The following is a 22,242-nucleotide window of genomic DNA, read 5'->3' on the forward strand; positions in this document are numbered from 1 at the left end:
TCAATGTAGGTGGGAGGACACAAAAGGATAAACTGGATAAGAACATATCTGCCTATTAAATGAAAGAACTAATTAGGTATTTTCAATACAATCACCTATACCATGAAAGACTTTAAAACATAAAGCACACATTTTATGTGGCTTAAGTTTCAGAATGGAGGCCCCACCAAAAATGAAAATGAAATAACCACATGCAAAAATATGCTACATTCTGAATTTCTTTAAATGGCTCTCTACCCATAACCTTCTCATATTTGATGAATTTACTATGGCATTAAGATCTTAACATTACAAATAGTAGCTCTTACAAAATGAGTCCTCCATTCTTAAACTCTTTGCTTTAAATGAACTTAATTTACTCATCAGGTTCTCTCATTAACACAAAATCTAAGGAAGTCTACAAAAAAAACTCCAGACGGGACAAACATTCAAAGGTTCACCTCTTAAGACACCTTTTTCAAGTAAACTAGTTAATCTGCATTACATTTGTTATGGATATTTATGTAAGATTTATATAAGATTAAATATACTTTAATATATTGTAAGTCTTTTGTCCTGTTAGAACTTAGCCAAGAAAACAATTAAGAGTATTTTCATTCTGTACAGAGATGCCTACATAGGAGCTTAAAACATCAAAATCTACTTTACAAATCAATTCAAACTGATTTTCCAGAATGCTTTCATGTAGACTACACTACTCTATAATAAGAAAAAAAATCAGTCCATTTAATCTCCGCATGAGAAATACACCTGGAATGCTAAAAAGTGAGACAAATATTCAGTAGATGAGTTCTATTTTTTCAGCAGGTTAATTCCTGCAAATAAAGTTATCAAATGTAATTGTTAATAAAAAGGTATGGGAAGACTATAGTATGTACTTCAGATTCCTCAAATGAAACTGAAGGAAAAGAGTTTGAAGTTTTCTAATGCTCATAGAATTATCATCTAAACACAGAAATATACATGCATGATGACATGTACATGGATTGTCATTACATTAGTATCAATGCAAACTCCTGACGACTTATGTTTATATTCCTGACACAGGTACATTGGTTTTCATTGCTGGTGTACTCATTCAGCTACATATTTGCCTTAGTCTTCAGTTATACGGAAGCATTTTAATTTAGTGAAGAGTTCAGCAGCAACCACAGAGATTTGTATTTAACATACAACATTATGCTCACACACTCCACAGGAATCACTGCAAGAACATAAAAACACACATTGAAGCAAGCACAGTCAAACAGCTAAAATCCTTTTTCTCATCAGGAATGCAGTTATGCGATTTCTTTGGAAGATGAAGGAACAGTTTTTTCTAGCAAGGACATCTACATTAAAAATTTTACCCAGTACCAAAATCAACTATAAAACTGTGCAAAACCCAAGCACAGTTCCAAAAATTATGTCCTTTAAAATGATACAGTGTACATAGGCCTTTACAGCAATGAAGAATTATCTTTTTGCCTGTAAGATACAGAGAGCTGATTCACAGACAAATTATTTCTTAACATGCATTCTCCACTGCACCAAAAAAAGGAGGAAACTGAGGAAAGGGGAAAATTTAGACATCTGAAATGTAAGAATAAGAAACATGCTGCAACAGTCACACACCAGGTTTTTTAGAATTATTTTGAACTCTAGACATAAGACATTGTTCTGGAAAAAGCAAACGTCTACTTCCACCTTACATGTTCAATTATTTTTCCATGAGAAATAAGATTTTTTTTTTTTTTTAAATTCTGAAATCACATAGAGAAAACACATTAAAAAAATCCCAGTGCAGTAAATTACATTTGGAATACTAGATACAGAAACATGTATCAATCAAGAGGCAAGTCAAAACATCAGGGCAGAATTAGCAGGGCTGAAGGCTTAAGACCCCATCGATTCTTTGTCAAGAAGCTACTAACACCAGAAAAGGAAGAAGCTCATAAGAGAACTCCTCAGTTCCCCCACAAAAACTGCAGCAGCCTTCCATGGAAGCTTACACCTAGGGAATAAGAAAGCAATTCTAACAGTCTGAATGTAATACTCAAACTTCTCTGTTTCCCTGTGCTAGTAATGGTACATTACTAGCTTATACCTGATTTTCAAATACAGACTGATTACAAAAGCTACTTTTAAGACCCTCTTCCAAGAAGTTAAAATAGTGAGAAGATTTAGAAGAATAATGGAGAAGGGTTTTCAGAGGAAGAGAAATGTAAGACTGCCAACGAGACAAAGATGACATGTGGCCAAAGGAAATAAAAGAGACAAGATAAGAGAAGCTAGAACCAAGGTGGTACAAAACAAGGACATTACAGGAACCTGATGAGATGCAAGAGGTGTACTTCAGTCAGACAAATGCAGAAGAGCAGCAATAAAGCTTCCAGAATTCATATGCTCATGTGGGACAGGGCAGAACTCTGTACTGTAAATTCCCATTCCCTTTTAGTACCTTCCTGAAGGGCTGATTCCGGTGACTGTGTAACAGTAGGTGAAGATCGTGGCTGTGAAGAAAGGCTTGGAGCAGGTGTCCTTACTGATGAGTTCAAAGCAGAGGAAGATAATGTTCCAGTGCCAGACTTGGAAAATGGAATGCTCTGGCTCACAGAGTGTGCAGGCTGTGAGGAATCAATGCCACCTGAAAACAACAGCAGAAAGCAGGAATGTTTTGTATTTGCACAACTATACAATGCAGGCAAACACATTCAATTTTGCAAGAACAAAAAGCACAACACAATACTTCAAAGAGAGATGTCTTTCAACAGGCATATATGGAAAACCTGTTTGTTTTTTTAAAAAATATACCTTTAAAGTTAAGGCTCCATTAAAATGAAAAAACTGAGACAACTTAAAATTAACAGCAAAAAGGAAAGCATAATGTAGTAAGACCAGTATTAAGAAGAAGCTATTTTGATCCTTTCCCAAAACTCCACACTTTCACAGGTTCCTCTTCCCAGATAAGCAGCCCACAGTCCATGTGGGGTATTTCCCTCTCAGTATTCCTCACACTGGCAGGAAACCTCAAAGTCAGCTGTGTAGTAAACCAGTGTTCTGCTTCCTTCACTGGGCTGGCACTTTGCAACTTTGGTACTAAATTATGAGATCCATATTCCAGGCAACCTGTTTCAAGCAACCCTGAGTATTCCACAGAACTTATGGTGTGTTTTAAACATCTGGACTAGATATAATCTGCTTTAAAAAGTCAGATTAGTGTTTTGAGAGATTTAATGTAGTCCAGTTGAAATTCCTGTCAGATAAGGACAAATAACTTCAATTAAGTTAGCTTTTAAGAGGGTCACTCTTTGTTTATAAATAGAAAAAATTAATATTATGATCCTTTCTAAAAAAACTTGATAGTCCAAATTGTTAAAAATGAGAAGAGAAAGGAAATGGTTTGACCAATACTACTCAGTAAACACAGAAGCAAGAAAAAAAATTCTGTTCATACCTGTAGATTAAGTTACATAATTCACTAGAGAATGAACAGGTACTAATTAACTTTGCCTCCTCTGCACATATAGCAGTGTAGTTCATACAGTCCCTGACTTTTCCTTAAATGGAGTGGGTATCTGAACGACTTTATGGGGAAAGTGAGGCTTACTTTAGAGGGGGGAGAAGATACAGCTTAAAATGATTCTTACGTATTTCTAAACTACCATGCAAACTAACAGCATACATTTTTACCATCTTAAAGGAATATTTATTTATTATGCAGTTTTCAAATAGAATGTTAAGCATACATACTGCTTTTATTGCAAGTATTATCAAAATATAAATAATGTATTTCCTCAAAATACATACACACAGCATTTTTTTTTTTAAATTTACATGCTATAACCTCTGCCTCTACATATCGTGTCTTGTAGACTCCCCACAGAAGCATCAGCACCTGCCAGCAGAAATATTCTTGTTCAGGTAGCTACACAGTTTCCTCAAGCAAGATATGCAAGATGACAAGGGAAGTTCTTTGTGACTGTGCTTACCCAGATTTTATAGCAGAGAGCTGTTCAGGGGGTTATGGTATTTTCCACACTTCAAGTCCATATAGCAGTGCTTACAGCTTCAAGCACTGCTGTAGGGCATGCTAAATGCTCTAATGTCACCATGCCACATGCTCAAAACCAAACCCAACTTACACCCAGATTAGCTGAGGATCTAATACCTTCCTGCCAAGTACTAGTATTTATTCTCAAGCAAAAGTTACCCAAAATGTCCTTCAAAATTATCTGGATCTTTTACATATAAATAAGTAAATTATTTTAAACTCTGAGGAAAAAAAAAAGCATATTTATTTTTTTGTACAGAAATCCAGCCTGCAAGATTACATCTTAAATTTTTGGTGAAGCAGTTTTTGAAAGAAATAAATAACTAAAAAACAAAGCAAAAAGAAACAGTTTGACAAAGTCTCTAAAAATGCATCGTTAGTAATTACCACCACACGAGACAATCTACAGTTAGGGTAATTATGCTATCAATTATGTTTTTTCTCTGGGCAGTAGGAAGATTGCATCATACAAGTACTGATCAATTCAGGATGACGTATTGTAGCTCATGACAAAGCTGGACTGAACAGTAGTTTAGAGTAGAATTTTCCCATGAGCTTAGCCAGGACAAGCCCAACAACCAATATCATGAGAAGTCAAGACCTTTGTCAGGTTGCAATTAATATAAAACCCAATCTCAGTGACACAGTGTTTTCAGTTTTTCACCTTCCACTACTCACTGAAGTTTTGCCTCATGCATTTCAACCATGAACGTCTCTTGCACTAAAAATGACCAAGTACATCACTTGGTGTCAGAAGCCACGTACCAATAAAGATCTACAGCTAAAAGGTATGTTACAGAAAGAATGTGCAGAGCTCTGCAAATTAGCAGTGTAACTAATAATTTTTCCAATACACTATCAATTAAAGTTCTTAGTTAATTTCCAACTTGAGACCTACAGGCATGAGTTAAAAGTGTATCACCACAGTATCTTAAGTTTTCAGAACACATGCAAGGACCACCACTTCTGACTACCTACAGCTGTAATCTTGATTTTCTGCCCCCTCTTCCCCACAACATAACATGCAATTTCTACTGAGAGATTTATCACATGCCTGCAGTTTGGTTTTCAACAGCATCCTATCTCCCCTACTTTCCGTAGCTCAGCTGCAGTCCTTCCCCTTTTTCCAACTACACCTCTATTAGCAGATTTACAGGATTATAGCCTACATTCCCATGGAACTGGGGCAGCAAGGACTTTAGATCCTGATCTGACATGAGGGGAAGAATGTGTATGAGATCAAGAAATTAAAGTGTCTCCTGCTGGAGCAGACTGCCTTTGCTTACAGGACAGTACACAAGATACAGGAAGCAAACAAACCCATACCATATACCTGCAAAAGGGGCTCCCTATCTCCCTCTCCTTGGGGAGGTGCAAGAAGTCCTGTAAAATCTGGGCATTCTGGTTGACATCCACAATGACTGCAAAGCCCCAAGAAAAATCAGAGTGTACCGAGAGCAGCTGAAATAGCTGGAAAAACATTAAGGAAAGCTACTGACCTAGAAAGACAAAAAGTCTAGATAATATCAAGTGTGTTATTTACAAGGCATAACTCAAGTTTCTGGACAGATTTATATCAACACTGTTCTGCTGAAATATAGAATCTAAAACTAGAAGAGGACGTTTTTGCTAAATGAAACTAGTTTAAACAAGTAGAGAAATATCAAATTAAATATTTGAATTGTACTTTATTTATACTTCCTAAAGCAGGAAAATTATTCTCACCGGCTATTCATTAGAACTGGTTAACTTCCAGTAAAAGATGCCTCTTAATTCAGCAAGTTTCCCTGAAAATATGTCAGCAATTTCAGATTGTGGCTGAAAAAAGTTTCAGAAAAAGATTCTGCTGCAGTTTAGTGTCCTCAGTAAGTGACATAAAGCAGCTCGGGGGTTTGACCTTAACAGATTCAGCATTTTGGGGGCCATCCAAGACCCTACAGAAATTGTTTTTATTTCAAAATCTACTTTTAAGCCAAATGCTTAGAACTTCGCTGATTCAGATAGAAAACAATTTGGAAAACACCAAACTTCTGAAATGCTTATGCCAGCTTAAGTTTCCTGACTAAGTACTGTTTAAATACACACTTTTAAATAAAAAAAACATGGCATTCATCTAGAGAAACAATGTTTAGCTTTCATCATAGAGACCTCAAGTGTTCACTGACTGCACAGAACTGCTATTGAAAAATGAAGACAGTAGTATTTTGAATGACAGTCTAAGATTTGCTTATTTATAATTTAAGGATCATGAGGGGTCATCTTTCACAGCACAGCAGCAATTACAGCAAACTGTCTTCTTGGTACTCTGGCTAATAAGTAGTAGGATATTGTATTAAAACGTTTTTACACAAATAAACACTAAAAGCACTTTTAGGAATTCCAGTGTATCTTCATTTTTTTTTCCAGCAATTTTGCTAAAAAGTATGAACAGAACAGAGTCCAATTCCTGACCATCACCGTTTCCTTCCTGGAGAACAGCAGGGAGGATGAAAAATTAAGAAAAATTCCTTCTTAACAATCATTCATCATAAAACTCCCAGTGTGTTGTAATCAGACACTTTCCTAGGATGTACAAGGAATGGCAAATATTTTTCAAGATCTAACTGCTTTTTTTTAAGGGCTGCAAACAACTAGAATACTATATATAAAATTACTCCATCTCAGAACAATAAGACTGCACTGGAAAATATAGAAAACATATCAATGTCCCAAAAAGTACTTATGCCGGGATCAAACAACTATTTGCCAGTTTTTATTAGTAAGACGTTGTAGCAATTGAATTTTTAATATATTTTAGCCAAAGATACTGAATTCTGGACTAAAAAAATATCAGATATTAGTGGAGGCAGTCGTTTAGCATCAGATTTTAAAAATGGTGTTAAGAATTTAGAGTAGTAAAACAGCCCACCTCTTCCTTCAGCCTACCTACTGATTGCTACCTTTATTTGTTCTTCCCCAGACAGTAAATACAGAATCATTTGTGTGCTGAGGTTGAACTAGGATTCAAAGGGATGAGAAAAAAAGATATTCTCCAGATAAATCAGTTCCACAATCCCATCCACTGTGCAAGGAAGCACAGGGCATGCTTATTTCAGCACCTTTACAAGCTCAGAAAAAGTTTGAATGGGGTTTAAGTAATTCTGCCTGCAGTCCAGCAAACAAATCAAGTATTGCAATATTAATCAAGTGTGATAGAAACAGTGGTTTAGTGTTTATCTTCCTAACTGCATTGTGGGTACCTATTACACACCACTACCACAACGAGTTCTGTCATCAGCTCTTCGAATTTCAAGTGTAGTATTACTACTTTTTCTTGAAGGCCATGTATTGGTTCAATCGTTCCCTTAAAAGCAGTGCTGATAGTTCAGAAGCAAGATTATCCACTGCTCATACTGCTCTTCAATATCTGGTCAACTCCACTGTTTCACCTTTAAAACAGCTGCTTCTTACAAAAAATATCACTATGAACAAATAACATATCAAGAGATCCTGCAAGGAAATTAAATTAATAGTATTTTAAATTAAAGGCTTCAGTAAAAAAAAGAAAAAGAACACTAACAGTCTGAACAAGCAATACTTTGTTTTCATTTGGCTCCTGCAAATCTCACTGTTCTGGAATACCTACATTCTGCCAAAACCAGTTATAGATTCTGTGCTCAACACAATCAAATTTTTTGGCCAGAGTTTTAAACCTGTAGTCCTTCTAAGAAGGTATTTTTATGCTCAGCTTTAAAATGCCATTAACTTCAAGAGCTATTTAAGGAGCTCCCTATTTTTCTATTCCAAACTGTATTTTGTTTCATGTTTTTAAAATACTACAGAAAATCACACAGAGCACCTCTCAAACCATTCAAACTACTAATGACAAACTCTCATGCTAATTCAAACTACTAGGATGGCATTCTACATCCTAATCTTTCAAGGAAAAAAAGCAATACTGAAGCTAAATTCAACCTTAGCCTGGATTGGATGACCTTAATTTAAGCTGAGCTGTTTTTCGCAGACTGTTTTACCATCATCAAAACCATGTTCTTTCATAAGTCCTTGGTTTTAGAAAAACTCCACTATAAGGACTCCTAAAACAATTCCAATGTTAAACTATACTTTGAAATGTGTGGCAATGAAAAGGACACATTCTATAGTTCTGTAATATCTCTCTTACCAGAAAACCACTAGTCTTGCACAGCTTACCAGTCAAAACTGCATGAAGTCAGAAAATTACCATTATACAAAGAAAAGCAGTATTCTCCTGCACGTTATTGCTCTTCCAGAGGGAGAGCAAGATGTTTAATGTAGAGGCACTCCGACATCTCTAATCTCTCCCATTCTTCCTACTAAGTACTGCCTAACCTATGTACTCATTTTTCCCATGAAGGAGAAGTTGCAGCTACTAGCAAGGACTGAGTGTACTCGCCCTCCACGGGCACCTTTGCAATTTTATTCACTGTAGCTACACACATACTAAAAAAACATCAAGTTGTTGCTTACAAAAATCAGGTAAAAACACCAACATTTCTTTCTCATTCAAATGCTTACCAAAAATGTTAATTAAAAAAAACCCAATTATCTCCAAACCCATGTAGGCTTCTACTTTTTCTGAATTTTCTGAAGAAAAAAGTGAATTCATATTAACTTCGGTAAAACGTAAAGAATCAATTTAGATCATGACTTAAAAAAATTTCCAGCCAGAAACATAAAAAAGTATCTTTGCAATGAACAGATTTATTTCAGAAACTACACATTTCTTCAAAACTGCATGAAAAAATTCCTTTCCAAGACCAGTCGCATAACAACAACCCCAATAAACACCATCTCCTAAACAGCGCAGTTTTCTGTATCCCTTGATAGAAACAAAACATGGCAAGGATTCGATTAGCTGCTATCATGAGGAGTGTGGTAACCAAATGAGAAGTTTCAAGAATGAGTGAGTACAGAATAGAAAATTATTATACAGAATTTCACATAGCGAAGAAGTACAAACAAAGCACGTGATTCCTGATGTTTCTCAGATACATCTGAAGCTCACTAGCCTTCAAATAATACCATACCTGTATTTATTTGGTTGTTTACTTTAGAAACCGACCCAGTGAGATTCCTGCTGAGGTTGTCTTGAACAGGCTGAGCAGAAGAAATAGATGATAATGTTGAATTATATCCCACAGGACCATGCTGTTGAAGAGAACGAGGTACTGATGTACTCTGGCTAGAAAATGTATTTGTCTCTTTGAACTGTCCAACAGCAGGTAGGCTCTGAGAGGTAAATGCCTGCCCGTACACACTGCCAGCAGCTGCAGGATAGGAAACATTAGGATACATGGCACTAGAAACCACAGGCATGGGGTAGTGATCAGAATTAAAGGGAAATCCCTGAGATGCAACTGAAGAGCTCACAGAAGTGCTGTAGTGATTACCAAATGATGAATAGAACTGCTGAGCACTTGTATGTACATAGGATGCAGATGATATTGCTCCTTGAATAGGTCCTTCAACTGAACCCCCTGTATGGGGAGGAGTTTTATTGTACAACTGCTGTGATTCCTGTGTATTCAACACACTGGTACCCACAGAAGGTGTCATCGCATTTTGTGCTGGTGCTGAATAGTAAGCAGCGTAGTAATTGGCTCTATACTGGTCATCCAAATGTGAAGCAGCAGGTTTATTGGGCACTTGGGAATAGTGTCCTGAGGGTGCACTATAGTTTGGAGGATGTGAGCCATATCCAGAGGGGAACTGCATCTGAGTCGGCACAGGACCTGAAACAAAGAGGAAACATCACATGTATTAAAGGTGCATCTGATCTAAATTGCTATTTACTCTAACAAACAATTGTTTTCTGTCAATACTTTTGAGCTAAATTTCCATCAGCATGCAAAATAAAGTATTTGAAGTAATTTACAAACACAGACAGAAGTAGCAGAAAAACTGATTGTTTCCATTATCGAAAGATGTTTCCATGCCAAGACTAAGTCTCCCATTTGTACTTCTAGTATTCTGAAGGGTTTTTAGGAGGTTAATGTTTAAACAAATAATGAGCAACAGGAAGCACCAAAGTAATTTTTCTAAGCATCTGAATACAACAGTATGCCTTAGAGAAACCCAATGAATGTGGAAAATGGAAAGCTGCAAACTATTACAACAAAATATAAACAAGTAGGGACGCTTCTTCACAAATCCTCAACATGGTGACTGAGATTAAATGCTGTAGGACACTTATTTTTGCCTTTTATGTTCTTCTGTATGACATTTTAATGAAAATCAACATTTTTATGAAACTACTGAATATTTGACAAGGCCCTTCATTTCTGCTTGCTACCTGATACTTACATCAGGTATAGGAGATGTTGCCATCAGGGAAACTGACCTCTGCTGTCACTGCAAGTGGCTCTGCAACATTAGAGGTTAGTTACATACTGGTCCAGCAAGAGTAAAGCACTACTTGTTTGCTAGTGTCCTGCAAACAGTAGCAAACCAGTCCTCAAACTAGGACAGCTAGAGCCTGAATTTTAACTATGTCCAAACTATTTTTTTCAGTGTTAACTGATCAATGGTAGTTATGAAAATTCTTCCTCAAGTTCTTTTCCTGAACCCTATTTTTATTTTCTAGTGAACTAGAAATGCATTTCCCTAGATAAATTCCTTTCTTAAAACTACCACACCCTACTGCTTACGTCACACTCAATGACTATGGCGTTATTTCTCACCCCTCAGTTAACAGAAATACAAGCACAGCATTGGGCCACTTGAAAATTTAAACAGCTGTAGTGATATAATAATAAGTTATTGATTTCCCCCTCATATTTATGGTATGGAAGTAGCATTCTCGTCTTGAAACTCTGGAAAGCAATTGCTCTCAAAAGAAACACCCAGATGTTCTATGATTTACTTGCAAGGCAATTCTAATAATGAATTTGTTAACATAATTTTTAAAGCAATGATCATACTGTTTAAAATAGCTTTCTGATAAAATTTAGAAAAGCTTTTCATTATTGACAACCCAGACAGTTGAGTAGAAGAAAAAGGAGCTAAAGATTGAACAAAAATAAGTTGGACTGCTGAGCTGAAAGACAGAAAGGCACTTCGGTAGAAAGCATAAGTAGCTTTAAAAATGCAAATATTAAATCCCGAGTTCTCAGGAGAGTAACTATGCTTCTGATTCACTATTTTCTTGAAAAAGTGGAAGATGCTTCATGAAGCTCTGCAACTTACTCTCCTTTGAAGGAAAATATTTTGTGTTTGCAAGTCATTAACAGCTACATAAACTTTGGCAGACTTTGGACCTGCTTCTTCAGAATCTGATAGAGAAAATTAAAAAATACACCAGTAACTTAGGTTTGTCAAGGCTTACTGCTTTAAGCACTTATGTCACTTTAGACATCAAGAAAATACATTCTCTATAAAGACTGTGTGTTCAAGAGTATAAATTCCATGAAGCCCTAACTAAAAGAGACACATCCAACATTTGAAAAATTATTTTTTTTATTTCAAATTTCTGGTCTTTTGAAACTAAGTTTTACAATAACAGACAAAAGATTATTCTCATTATCTGAAGTGAGTTTTTTGTCTGCTCGATTATAAAGAACATGAATGAAAGTAATTTTTGTACTGCAATTAGTAGCTGAAACTACTAATGATGACTAGATAATTGGACAGTTTTCAACTCTGGAAATCTGGGTACATCTGCAGTGTCATTTTGAAACCTGGTTAATTGTGCAGCCTGTCCTGATGTCTCAGGTACTCTATCTTCCTCCCAGAACACCTGGCGAACCTCTTCCAAAAAGCTCCACAAAAGGAGCTGAAAAATTGAGCTGCACATAGGTGTATTGCTAAAATGCCATTTCTGTTGAACCTCTCATTTCACAAATTAGTATTTTGTAATGTTAGAATGTATATTTACAGACATTAACAGGCGAACCCCAAAAGCCTTATAACTTTTTAAGAGGGGGTGGAGGAAAGCCACTAAAAAAAAGAAAGAAAAAAAAAGAAAAAAAAAAGAAAAAAAAAAAGAAAGAAAAAGCAGCACTATGGCTGAACCACTGTGTGAATTACTAAAGCTTTGCTTTTGTCATGTTTGTTTTCATTTTTATACCCATGCTACATAGGCTACCTACATGTAGTCTACGTACCTTACACCACCATCTTCCTTTCTGGACAAGAACAGGTGTTAGTAACAGGGAACAGTCCTGCTGTGCCTTGTTAAGCTCTCTGTGCCCTTACTTGCCATCAAACAAGCCAGCAAATCAAGCTATTGCTGAGCTCCCACAACAGGTCAGTCATGGGAATTAATGCCTAGCTCTTTTACTCCCCCAGCTTTCTGTTTTCAGGGATTTAATATCTTTCAGACTTCTATCTATCAAATTTAATGCAACTATCCAAAGTCCGAGGATGGATGGAAAGAAGGCTAAATAATGTCATAATGAAAACCATGCTCCCAAAATGCTAGCAGAGATACCAATAGTAACTTTACAAACCAACTGTAGACTACACTAAAAAAAAAATATCTGGAGAAACCTAAGGATTCAATACAACTATCCTCTCAATGTTAACATTTCAATACATTTGTTAGCAGTGAAGTGCTCCATTGCTACTGGAAAGATACATCATCTTTCAGTACTGATTAATCAATGAACATTTTATTATGCTGAAATTAGGAAACAAGTAATTTTCCACCTAGATAAGAAGCCACTTCTAAGACTACTACAATAAAAGCTTCTCATACTTGCACACTTTACTCAGAAGAATTACATTTTAAAGCTCCAGACTTTAAAGCTCACCCTAAAGAAGGGCTTTTTAAAAAAAAAAAACACTTAATTTCAGTATTGGGACAAACAAAGAGCACTGAATATGAGAAAAAAAACCAATGCAAAACCAAAACAAATAAGTTAATTTAAAAAAAACAAACGCTAAGTAATACTAAAGCTAAAGTCTCCAAGAGTCTTAAATGGACTTGGACACTAGATCAGGCAAAACTTATTAAAAACAAAACTGAATATCCTTTTTAATATCACTGTAGGTGCAACAGGTTGCTTACTTTCTGCAAAAAAGCAGCTCTTCTTTCATCAGCTCCCAGTAACTTCAAAGTTTTACCTGAAAAATCCACATTCTATGTGGACAAAGCACTCTAAACATCTTGAAAGGATGCACTAACATTTTCTTTCAGCTAACATAGAAACAACTGTATTCACTTAAGTCTCTTACATTTAAACTTCAAAAGCAATTACAATCTTCTTTGTGAAACTTAGTTTCTGTTGGACAGAATGGAAATTTCCAGCAGTCTTTTCCTGATACTGCTCTCCTCTACTTCACCTCCTTTCACAATTTATAAAAAAAAAAAAAGAGAGAAAAAAAAAAGAGCCTCAAATCCTGTGTCTAACTTCAGAAGATTAGTACTAAAAGACATACACTCATCTAAACATTTTGGAATGCTATTGCAAAATGACACAAAATTACAAAAGCTGGAGTTCTTGCCTACAAATCATCATATACACATCACTGCAAGACCTCTTAAGGGACATGGAAGCCAAAGTCGTGTAGTTAGCAAGTCACACAATAAAAATCCAGGACTATTAGTGAACAGTGTATACATTTCTCAGAATTAAAGAAAAAGTGTTTCACTGAAAACAAATTGTCTACTACACAGTTTTAAAGCATCTGGTTTTAAGAATATTAACAGCAACATGGAGTTAATTAATTAAAATAACAAATAGTAATGACAGCTCTTTAATATTACTGTTCTGTTCAGTTAAAAAACAAGGAGAATATATCATGTAAGTTTCTGTTTGTTTCTGCAAAACACCCTTCCTACATTACTGATGCTGTAGTAGCTGTGTCCTCATCACAAAAGGTAAAACACCACGCAAGATGGTATTTTCTGAATTATTTTGACAAAACTTAGTATTACAGTATTAAAGTCTGGACACATCTGAGGCATCTGTATTGTGCTAAAATCTACCATTTAATTACCTATGTTTTCATTCACTTCAGCGACTTTTGCATTATCTGCAAGCTGATTCACAACCCACTTTATAGGCCTACCACCACTTTGGACATGAGAAATATTAACGAGTAAAAAATTTTGTAAGTCATTATTCTGCATATTGAGCTGTGTGGTAAAAATACAAGTGCACAAAATAGCCTGACTACAAAACAAACTATTTGACAGTAGGGGCTAAAGTTCCATGCAAATAAGAGGCCCAATTTAGATACCAAACCATGATTAGGTGGGGATGAAGACCATATGGGCATTCTGAAAAGCTAAAGAGATGTATTAATAAAGAACTGATTTTATAGTGCACCATTTTTAATGGGGAACTGCGTGCTAGTTATTTATAGTCAAGCTAGTCTCAACAGCTCTCCATCTGAAAAAGCAAGTCAGAATTTTGCGACTTTGAACTATTTTACTTTTGCTTTTCAGTGACCTACATTTCACTGGTCCAATCTTGTTTATTCGACTCAAAAGCTAAGATCCAGTTGTGGGAACGCCTACCCACCTACTCGTTCTAAGTTCCTAAACAGTTATTCTTAGCTTAGAAGTAGTCTCATCTAGAGTACGTGGGGTTCGGCCCATACTCTGGCACCAGCCTGGCCTGGCCTGCAGGTGCCTTGGCCTCCAGAGCATTCCCAGACCCCCACAAAGCAGGCGCCACAACACGGAGCCGACCCAAACTCGCGAGGAGAGAAGGCAGCGGATACCACCTCCCTAGCCCCTTCACCGAGGCTGGGAGAGACTGCGCCTTCGAAAGTTAAGCCCGCACCCAGCGGCCCGGAACGGGTCGCGCCGTTCCCGAGCGGTTCCGGCGGGATCAGCTGCCTTTCGAGAAAGGGCTTCGCTACGCCCCGGCTCGGCCGCGGCCCACCGGGCCCCCCGCCGGGCCCGCACCCACGCAGCCCCCACAGCGGCCGCCCCGCAGCCCCCGCCACCCAAGGAGGAAGGAGAAGCGAGCAGCCCCCAGGCACCCCCCGCCAGGACCCCGAGGAGGAATCGGCGCAGCTTGTCCCGGGCACCCCGCCAGAGGCCTCTCCCGCCGCCGCGGCCGGCAGCGCTAGGCCCGGCCCAGGCTCCTCACCGTTCTGGCAGCGCGGTGCGCCGGCCTGAGGGGCCGCGGCCTCCCGGGAGGCGCCGGGCCCGGCCGGGGAAACGGCGGCAGCGGCAGCGGCTGGCCGCGGCGGCAGCCCGGCGGGCGCAGACATGGCTCCTCGCTGCGCTTCCTCGCTCCGGCTCGCTCCTCCTCCGCCTCCTCCTCCTCCCCGAGCGCAGCCGGGCGCCGGGGGTCGCCAACGGGCGGGAGGCCGCGGGAGCGGGATGGCAGGAGCGCGCAGGCGGGCTCGAGCGCCGCTCCCGCCGCTGCGCCGTGAACTCCGCCGCCCACAGCGCCCCCAGGCGGCGCCTCCGCCGCACTGCGCGGCACGGCGGGAGGGGCGGCCGGGGGATGCGCGGGGATAACGCGGTGCGCGCCCGGCGGGAATGGCCTGCGGGGCAGGGAGGAGCTGCGCGGGGAGCACTCTCCGTCTGGGAACGTCGGCCGCATGCCCCATCTGTATCCCTATGGATCCGAGCAGGCAGGCCTGGGAAGGACGAGGCTTCTCCGTCCCTGCCTCAGAGCGCAAGACACACATATACTGTACATACACTTCCCGTGATTTTGTCTGATTGGGGCTTTTCTGTCTGTACAGATAATATATGCAATCGATATCTTAGGAATATACGTGCTGTAGGCACATCGAGGTAATGTGGGTGCTCTGCGCAGTGGGAAAAGGCCTCGCAAAGTGAAGCATCGAGGTGAAGTTTTCCTCTGTAATTATTGTATGTACAGACAAAAAGCCTTTGTAGGGCCGGGTGAACTGAGGCAAGGTTTTTCTTTCTGTGTTCGGAGTGGACACTTTATCTTCTCTCTGTATATGGACAGAAAGGCCTTGGCAAGGAAGAGCAAGGCAAGGTGAGGCAAGGCTTTTCAGTCTTTTCACTCTTCAGCCTGCTCTGTTGGCTACTGTTTGCAAGGGATCTCCATTCAGTCTGGCACTTTCTGCAGTTATTCGCACACCAAACCATATCAGTTTTCACTGTGTGTCTGCCTCTACTATCTATCTATCATCTGTCATTCACTCAAACACTACTCAAGACAATTACTTACTCAGGTTCTTTCATGCATTGTGTATGGAAGTCAAAAGCACAGTAACATCTGGTGATGATATTGTCAAGACCAAGTCCAAAAACAGAGTCACCTTTACTTTTTACATATCTGTAACCAGTTCCTTCCAGTTTGAATGCTGCTTTTTGTATTGGTTGTTATGCATGTCTTTCATTAAATATCTTAATATTTTTAAAATTACCTTGCCTGTATGCTAACCATACAGTCCAACTCTTGAGTGTTGCTGTTACTTGTTTGAACATGCAGGGCATCTTTAAATACTTGAGTATTTTAAAGTTTCTCTGCCTTCATAGCCTATCAAACTATGTAGAGGTGTCTTGCACAGGCCTCCATTAGTCCTTTAATAGACTGTAGATCCATATCTGGGAGGAAGAGTTTCTTCTCCATGTCCTAATAAGCTAAGGCAAGAATAATGGGTTCAAAATGTAGTAAAGTTCAGGGGAGCTATCAAGAAAAAAACATACCCTAAGATACTAAAGTGATATGGGAATTGTGTGACATTGCCATGATTGAAGGACTCTTAACAGTGGTTACACTAAAATGTTGACAGTCAGATTGTCATCCAACTTCGGCACAAGTGACCTCTTTAACTCTCTCAGGGCCATTTTGTTTTGATAGAGTTAACAAATCCTGCTCTTAAAGCTGTTCTTCGTCCTTTGTAACCCATTCTCCACCCCACACAAAGTACTTGTGTGAAATGATTTAATGACAGCAAAATAATTCAGACATACGGACAACCAGTTGGCTTGTATTTTCATCCTCGTGCCATTTTAGAAACTATGTAACTGCTTTCTTGCACTAAAACTGTCTTTTGTCACAGCTTGCAACATATGTGAATCTGTGTTTTGACAAAGGTTTCCCTTTTCATTGTCTTGTTTCTCTAACTCCTTGTACTGTGAGACTGTAAATATATCCTATACCACAGTCTGTGAAATTACACATCAATTTAAGATCAAGCACAAGGGAAAATATATAATTGTGCTAAAAGCAAGAACAGGAAACTGGGAATTTTTCTGTTGTTTTGAATGCTTTTACAAAACCTTTTATATGGCTTAGTTAACTATTTTTTACAAACAACAATTACACCATGGTTATACCCATTCATCCAACCCTGGGAAATCTAGATATGTTGGCAGCTAGAACACAAGACCCTAATGGAAATCCACCAGAAACCTCAAACCTGTTAGGGGTTTTTTTTGCACATTTATAATGAATCTGAATGCATTAGCAAGAAATGAGTATTAATGTCTGTTGTTTATGCTATCATGCAACAAATAAGATGGGAGTTGTCTCACTTAGGCCATTGCTTCCATTTAGTTTAGCTACAAACAGCAGGAGTAACAAATTATTTGGCCATAGATTTAATTTGACCTTTGGTGCGGGAAGTTTTGCAATGACACAAAAAGGTCACTCTGTCATTTGGGTTTGGGGAAGCAAAACATGAAAGTGTATCTTCTTACCTGTAATCTGATAAAAGGGCCATGAAATGTCCAAACCTAGAGAACAGAATTTATTTTTGCAAGGAGGAAATTGTGGAACAAAATTATTATAAACTGAATTAGAAATAATGTTGAGCTTTAACACAACTAAGCCAAGTCTCACTTTGCCTTAAATTTCAGATGCAGAATGCCAAAATTAGGTGCTTTTATAATCTCCATCAACAAAATATAGCAGTGGGTCACCCTAGCTCACTAAAACCTTTCTAATTATCCTTCTGCTTTTCTTACAGGAAGTGGCCACTTCAGTGCAAACTAATAAAGCTTCAGGTGTTCACAATCAGAAGTCCCAAAATGTGTTAACATCATTGTATTTGGGTAAGTTGCCTATAGTTGCTGTAGTGTGATTGTTTTCCACAGTGAGAAAGGCAAATCAAGACTCTTGAAGTCACTATAAAGTGTGTCTCTGCTTGGGTGACCTCTGCATTTGACTGAAGGATAAATCCCTGTATCCATTGGATGAGATCTGTGCTACACTTCGTTTTTAGCTGGCTAATTAGTTGAAGATGCCCCTGAGTAGTCATGCTCCACTTTAAATTAAAATCTTCTAAAGATCTAAAACCTACCTGAGAAAGAGAAATCAGCTGTGAAGCAGCTCAGCTTTCTTACACATGTACAGGTTCAGTTTCCATGTAGTTTACTTTCTTTATTATTCAGGTAGCTCCAGAGGAGTTGTCTCAGCAATGAGAAGGCCTTCTGTTTGTCCATGTTAAGCACTTAGTGTGTATTCAGGCTTGGTACACAAGACTGAATGGAGCTTTTTTTTCTATTTTGTTTTGGTTTTCTTTCTTTCTTTCTTTCTTTCTTTCTTTCTTTCTTTCTTTCTTTCTTTCTTTCTTTCTTTCTTTCTTTCTTTCTTTCTTTCTTTCTTTCTTTCTTTCTTTCTTTCTTTCTTTCTTTCTTTCTTTCTTTCTTTCTTTCTTTCTTTCTTTCTTTCTTTCTTTCTTTCTTTCTTTCTTTCTTTCTTTCTTTCTTTCTTTCTTTCTTTCTTTCTCTTTCTCTCTCTCTTTCTCTCTTTCTCTCTCTCTCTTTCTCTCTCTCTTTCTCTCTTTCTCTCTCTTTCTCTCTTTCTCTTTCTTTCTCTCTCTCTCTCTCTCTTTCTCTCTCTGTTTCCCTTCTCTCTCTCTCTCTTTTTTTTTTAGAGTATTTATACCTGTAAGGGAAAAGGCTCAGAAACCAGCAGGATCTGCCTGGCTGTGGTTTCATCAGCTCTAAGGAAAACTTTATGCAAGTACATTCTATACATTTACCAGTCCATCTGCAGATTATAGGATAAAGGAGGCTGTTCCTGCCACTACCAACCTAATGGTGGCAATCCAGCCACCTTTGACTTCCTTGGCATTGACAATAGTGTAATTGTCATCATCCTAGAGTGGCTGAAGTGATGTAAGAGAATGACTAAGCTCTTCTTTGGACCAAGGCAATTAGCTCTGCTAGCTGTTACAGCTGATTGTTGCTGGATGTAGCTTATCATTATGGCCTTTGTGTCTGGACTGAAAGTCAGACTAATTGTTCCATTCTGTAGCCCCTAACAATGGGTCTTGTCCCTGTTCACAGTCTAGTCTGTAATTTCTGTGATACCTTTTCAAATCTGGAAATCTGACGTGAATTCTTACCTAAATTGGTACTCCTGATTGGCAATTATGTCTGGTAAGCCCCTTGAGTATGCAGTGCAAGTAAACATACAGACCTGTATCTAGACTTGTAATACTCCTGGGTGGTTTCATCAGCTGCAAACTTCAGTCTACAGCAGTAATACTTAGAAATCACTAGACAAGCTATGACTAAGGAAGAACTGGTTTTGCTTTAAATATTTTCGTGGAACTGTGTTCAAAGGGAAACTCTAGCCACAAGCTTTCATGTGACCCTGGAGGACAGCTAAACAAAAGCAGGAGAGTCTGGGCAATTTTTGCAGTTGGTGCATCACATCCCAGTTGCATAAGCATAGTGATCCAAACAGGCCAAACTTAAGCTCATGAAATCTTTTCAGTTTTCAGCTATTAAAGTTTTATGGTTTTTTTCAGTAATTTTTATAAGACCACTAAAACTAATAAACCCCTGAAAGATCTATTACTCTCTGGCAGTTTGATATTTTATGGGTTTTCCATTAAGATGGAACAATGACTCTTCTGAACCACTGGAGTTCCCTGCTTCCTCCTGTGGCTCCACATGTGCCACTTCCTCCCAAAGCAAAGTTTGCTGCTGCTTCTGAAAGAGAAATGTGCTGCAAACATGGGAATTTTTGGCCAAAAATTGTTTCTCCGTTTTTCTGGATGTCTTTGCCACTGGTCTCCCCTGTATCTTTACATGGGCAGTAAGAAACCAATGAACCCAAATCAGAAGATACAGTTCCCCCCCTACATTATATGACTGTGCAGCCTCTACTATTTAAGTACACCAGAGGTCCTGAGGAGCTCAGTCACATGGTAATGTCCTTGACTTCAAAGGATTTCTCATGTGAACGATGGCAATGAGATAGACTTACGTGAACTATAGATCAAACAATCAAAAACTAAAATAGAAGATAATTAAACATTGAAGCACAATTAAAACTTAAGAGTACCATGCTGTGGATTAGCAGCTTAATGCCATAACCTCAAGGACTTTGCAGTTAACACGTTAAAAACCTTTGGTTTCTGTGTACATTTGAAACAACAAAAGGTAAAATTGCCTCTATTCATATCTGAAGAGACTGCTGGCCTCTGAAACTAATTAAAAATTCCTCTCATGAGATGTTTTGGCAATATTTGGGAAGCTTGTCATGCCAATTAAATATTACAGACTCTGGCTGACCAGGGCCAGATCCTGCCCTGATGGCCTCATCCACTTCAGTTGGGCTAACTCTGCAGGATGCACATGAAGATCCATACTGGCAGGGAAAACATTGCTTGAAGGCATCACATAAAGTGACACATTCTCCCTTTACAGGCACATGGCCCTAGTACCCCGCCAAATACTATGTACTATGTAGTTAAGGTCAGATTTTTTTTGCTTGATTTATGTAATGTGGAAGAATAAATTAAAAAAAATAATAAAAAGCTTATAGATTGAGTCATAAAACATTATATGCATGAAAAAAATTAAACAGTAATGCTCAGTTTCACTTCAAAGCAGAAGCTAAGTAGTAGCATTCATGGAGAAAAACATGTTTATTTAAAATCTTTTCAGACATGTAAACCACCCATCTGAAAAATCCTTTTGTGCTTATAGTTTTTCTGACAGCCTTACTAGTCTCAATCTTACTTTGAGCTTTTTTAACTGTGGCTGTTTACCTATCTGTAGCTTCTTCCTGGCAGTTGCCTCCTAATTGACTTTTGTTCATCATAATGGATGAAATTCACCTTTTCTTTCTGCACCACTGACTTCTGTTGAAATAAATGGTGGCACAAGAACTTCAAATTGACCAAAATGGGATGCAGTGGCATGACCACCTGTGTTATGCATCTCTTTTCCTAAGACTGCAACATTTACTATCACACATCATAAAATTATAAAAATTGGAATAAAATTCAGTAACATTCTTTCAGTAATAAAGTGCCTACATCTAAATATTTTTAACATATAATGTGAATTTTCATATGTAAAATTCAACTTACTTTTGGTGTAGTGCTTTTGATTTTAAAAAATAGGTCTCTGCCATCTTTTAAGAGCCGCTTGTAATATGTGGTTTCACATTGTACTGGAAATAGAGCAGATGCAATTCACACCTGCAAGGACAAAGGGGAAGTGTTTTGTTTACAAAAGAACAAGTAGGACAACCTGTGCCATTATTTAATGAGTTGAACTATTTTTCTGTAGATGCTTGCTCTGACTTGGGACAACAGACATTGCTGCTTCTTAGCCCGTAGTGAGAGACACCTTTGGTTTTGCTCCTCCTTTGACCTCTGTGTAATTGCTTTAATTGTAACTGAGATCCCTGTTTTGGGTTGGTTCTAGGTGAACATTTGCTGACAAACCATTACCTGCGAAGAGAGCAGCTCTAACTTGACACCATTTGGAAATGTGATTGCATATTTTCAGTTTCAAAAATACTTTCTTTAGCACTTTTGATGGCTGTAAAATGCAAAACAAGAAAATATGAGTCAAGGACTGGTAGCACCTGAAATGCAACTTTATAATCTCCCATTGCACTTCTTTTTCTCCTTGATGTCAAAAAGCTTTATGTTCTCCTATCAGACTGACCCAAAAGATCAGTTTGTTTATTTTTATTTTGGCAAGAAGATCAAACAAGCCATTTTCTCGTATTCCTTTTAGTATTTAAACAAGTCTTCTACAGAAACATGTGCCCACAGTTAATCATGCATTTGAGTACCTTCTAGCTTGAGGATGTTAAGCATATGTCTGAGTCTGTTCCGGTGTAGTTTCCAAAGGCAAAATACTGCCAGAAGAATCAACTGGAAAGGCCCCATTCTCCCAGTTTGCTTGTTCCTGAGAGTGGAGATTACGTTTATAGGAGATAAATTAACCCTGTGTGACCTGAGGTCTCTGAATCTGGGAGCACTCGCACGTTCACCCCTGAGAAGCTGGAGCTGTTCAGGAAGCAGCAAATGCCATCACGCAACAGTGA

At 38.4% G+C, this 22,242-nt stretch overlaps 1 protein-coding gene across 5 annotated transcripts in view; it reads right to left on the minus strand.

The window, feature by feature from the left end:
* The window catches only part of SEC24B (SEC24 homolog B, COPII coat complex component), a 45,231-nt gene extending 29,907 nt beyond the window's left edge, over positions 1-15,324 (minus strand). For 2 of the 5 annotated variants that reach the window (XM_051618040.1, XM_051618039.1), the window contains exons 1-3: positions 15,097-15,324; positions 9,082-9,786; positions 2,441-2,626 (exon numbers count right to left, since the gene is read on the minus strand). In XM_051618040.1, coding sequence (XP_051474000.1) covers positions 2,441-2,626; positions 9,082-9,786; positions 15,097-15,220 — 1,015 coding nt within the window. In that variant the 5' untranslated portion in view covers positions 15,221-15,324. Of the gene's footprint in view, positions 1-2,440; positions 2,627-9,081; positions 9,787-10,357; positions 10,430-12,156; positions 12,174-15,096 lie in introns of those variants that run through there. The other 3 variants (XM_051618043.1, XM_051618041.1, XM_051618044.1) reach the window with 3 other exon arrangements.
* Between the last annotated feature and the right edge of the window lie 6,918 nt (positions 15,325-22,242).

This window comes from Apus apus, chromosome 4 (genome assembly GCF_020740795.1).
Source record: "Apus apus isolate bApuApu2 chromosome 4, bApuApu2.pri.cur, whole genome shotgun sequence".
In the NCBI taxonomy this organism is placed as follows: domain Eukaryota; kingdom Metazoa; phylum Chordata; class Aves; order Apodiformes; family Apodidae; genus Apus; species Apus apus.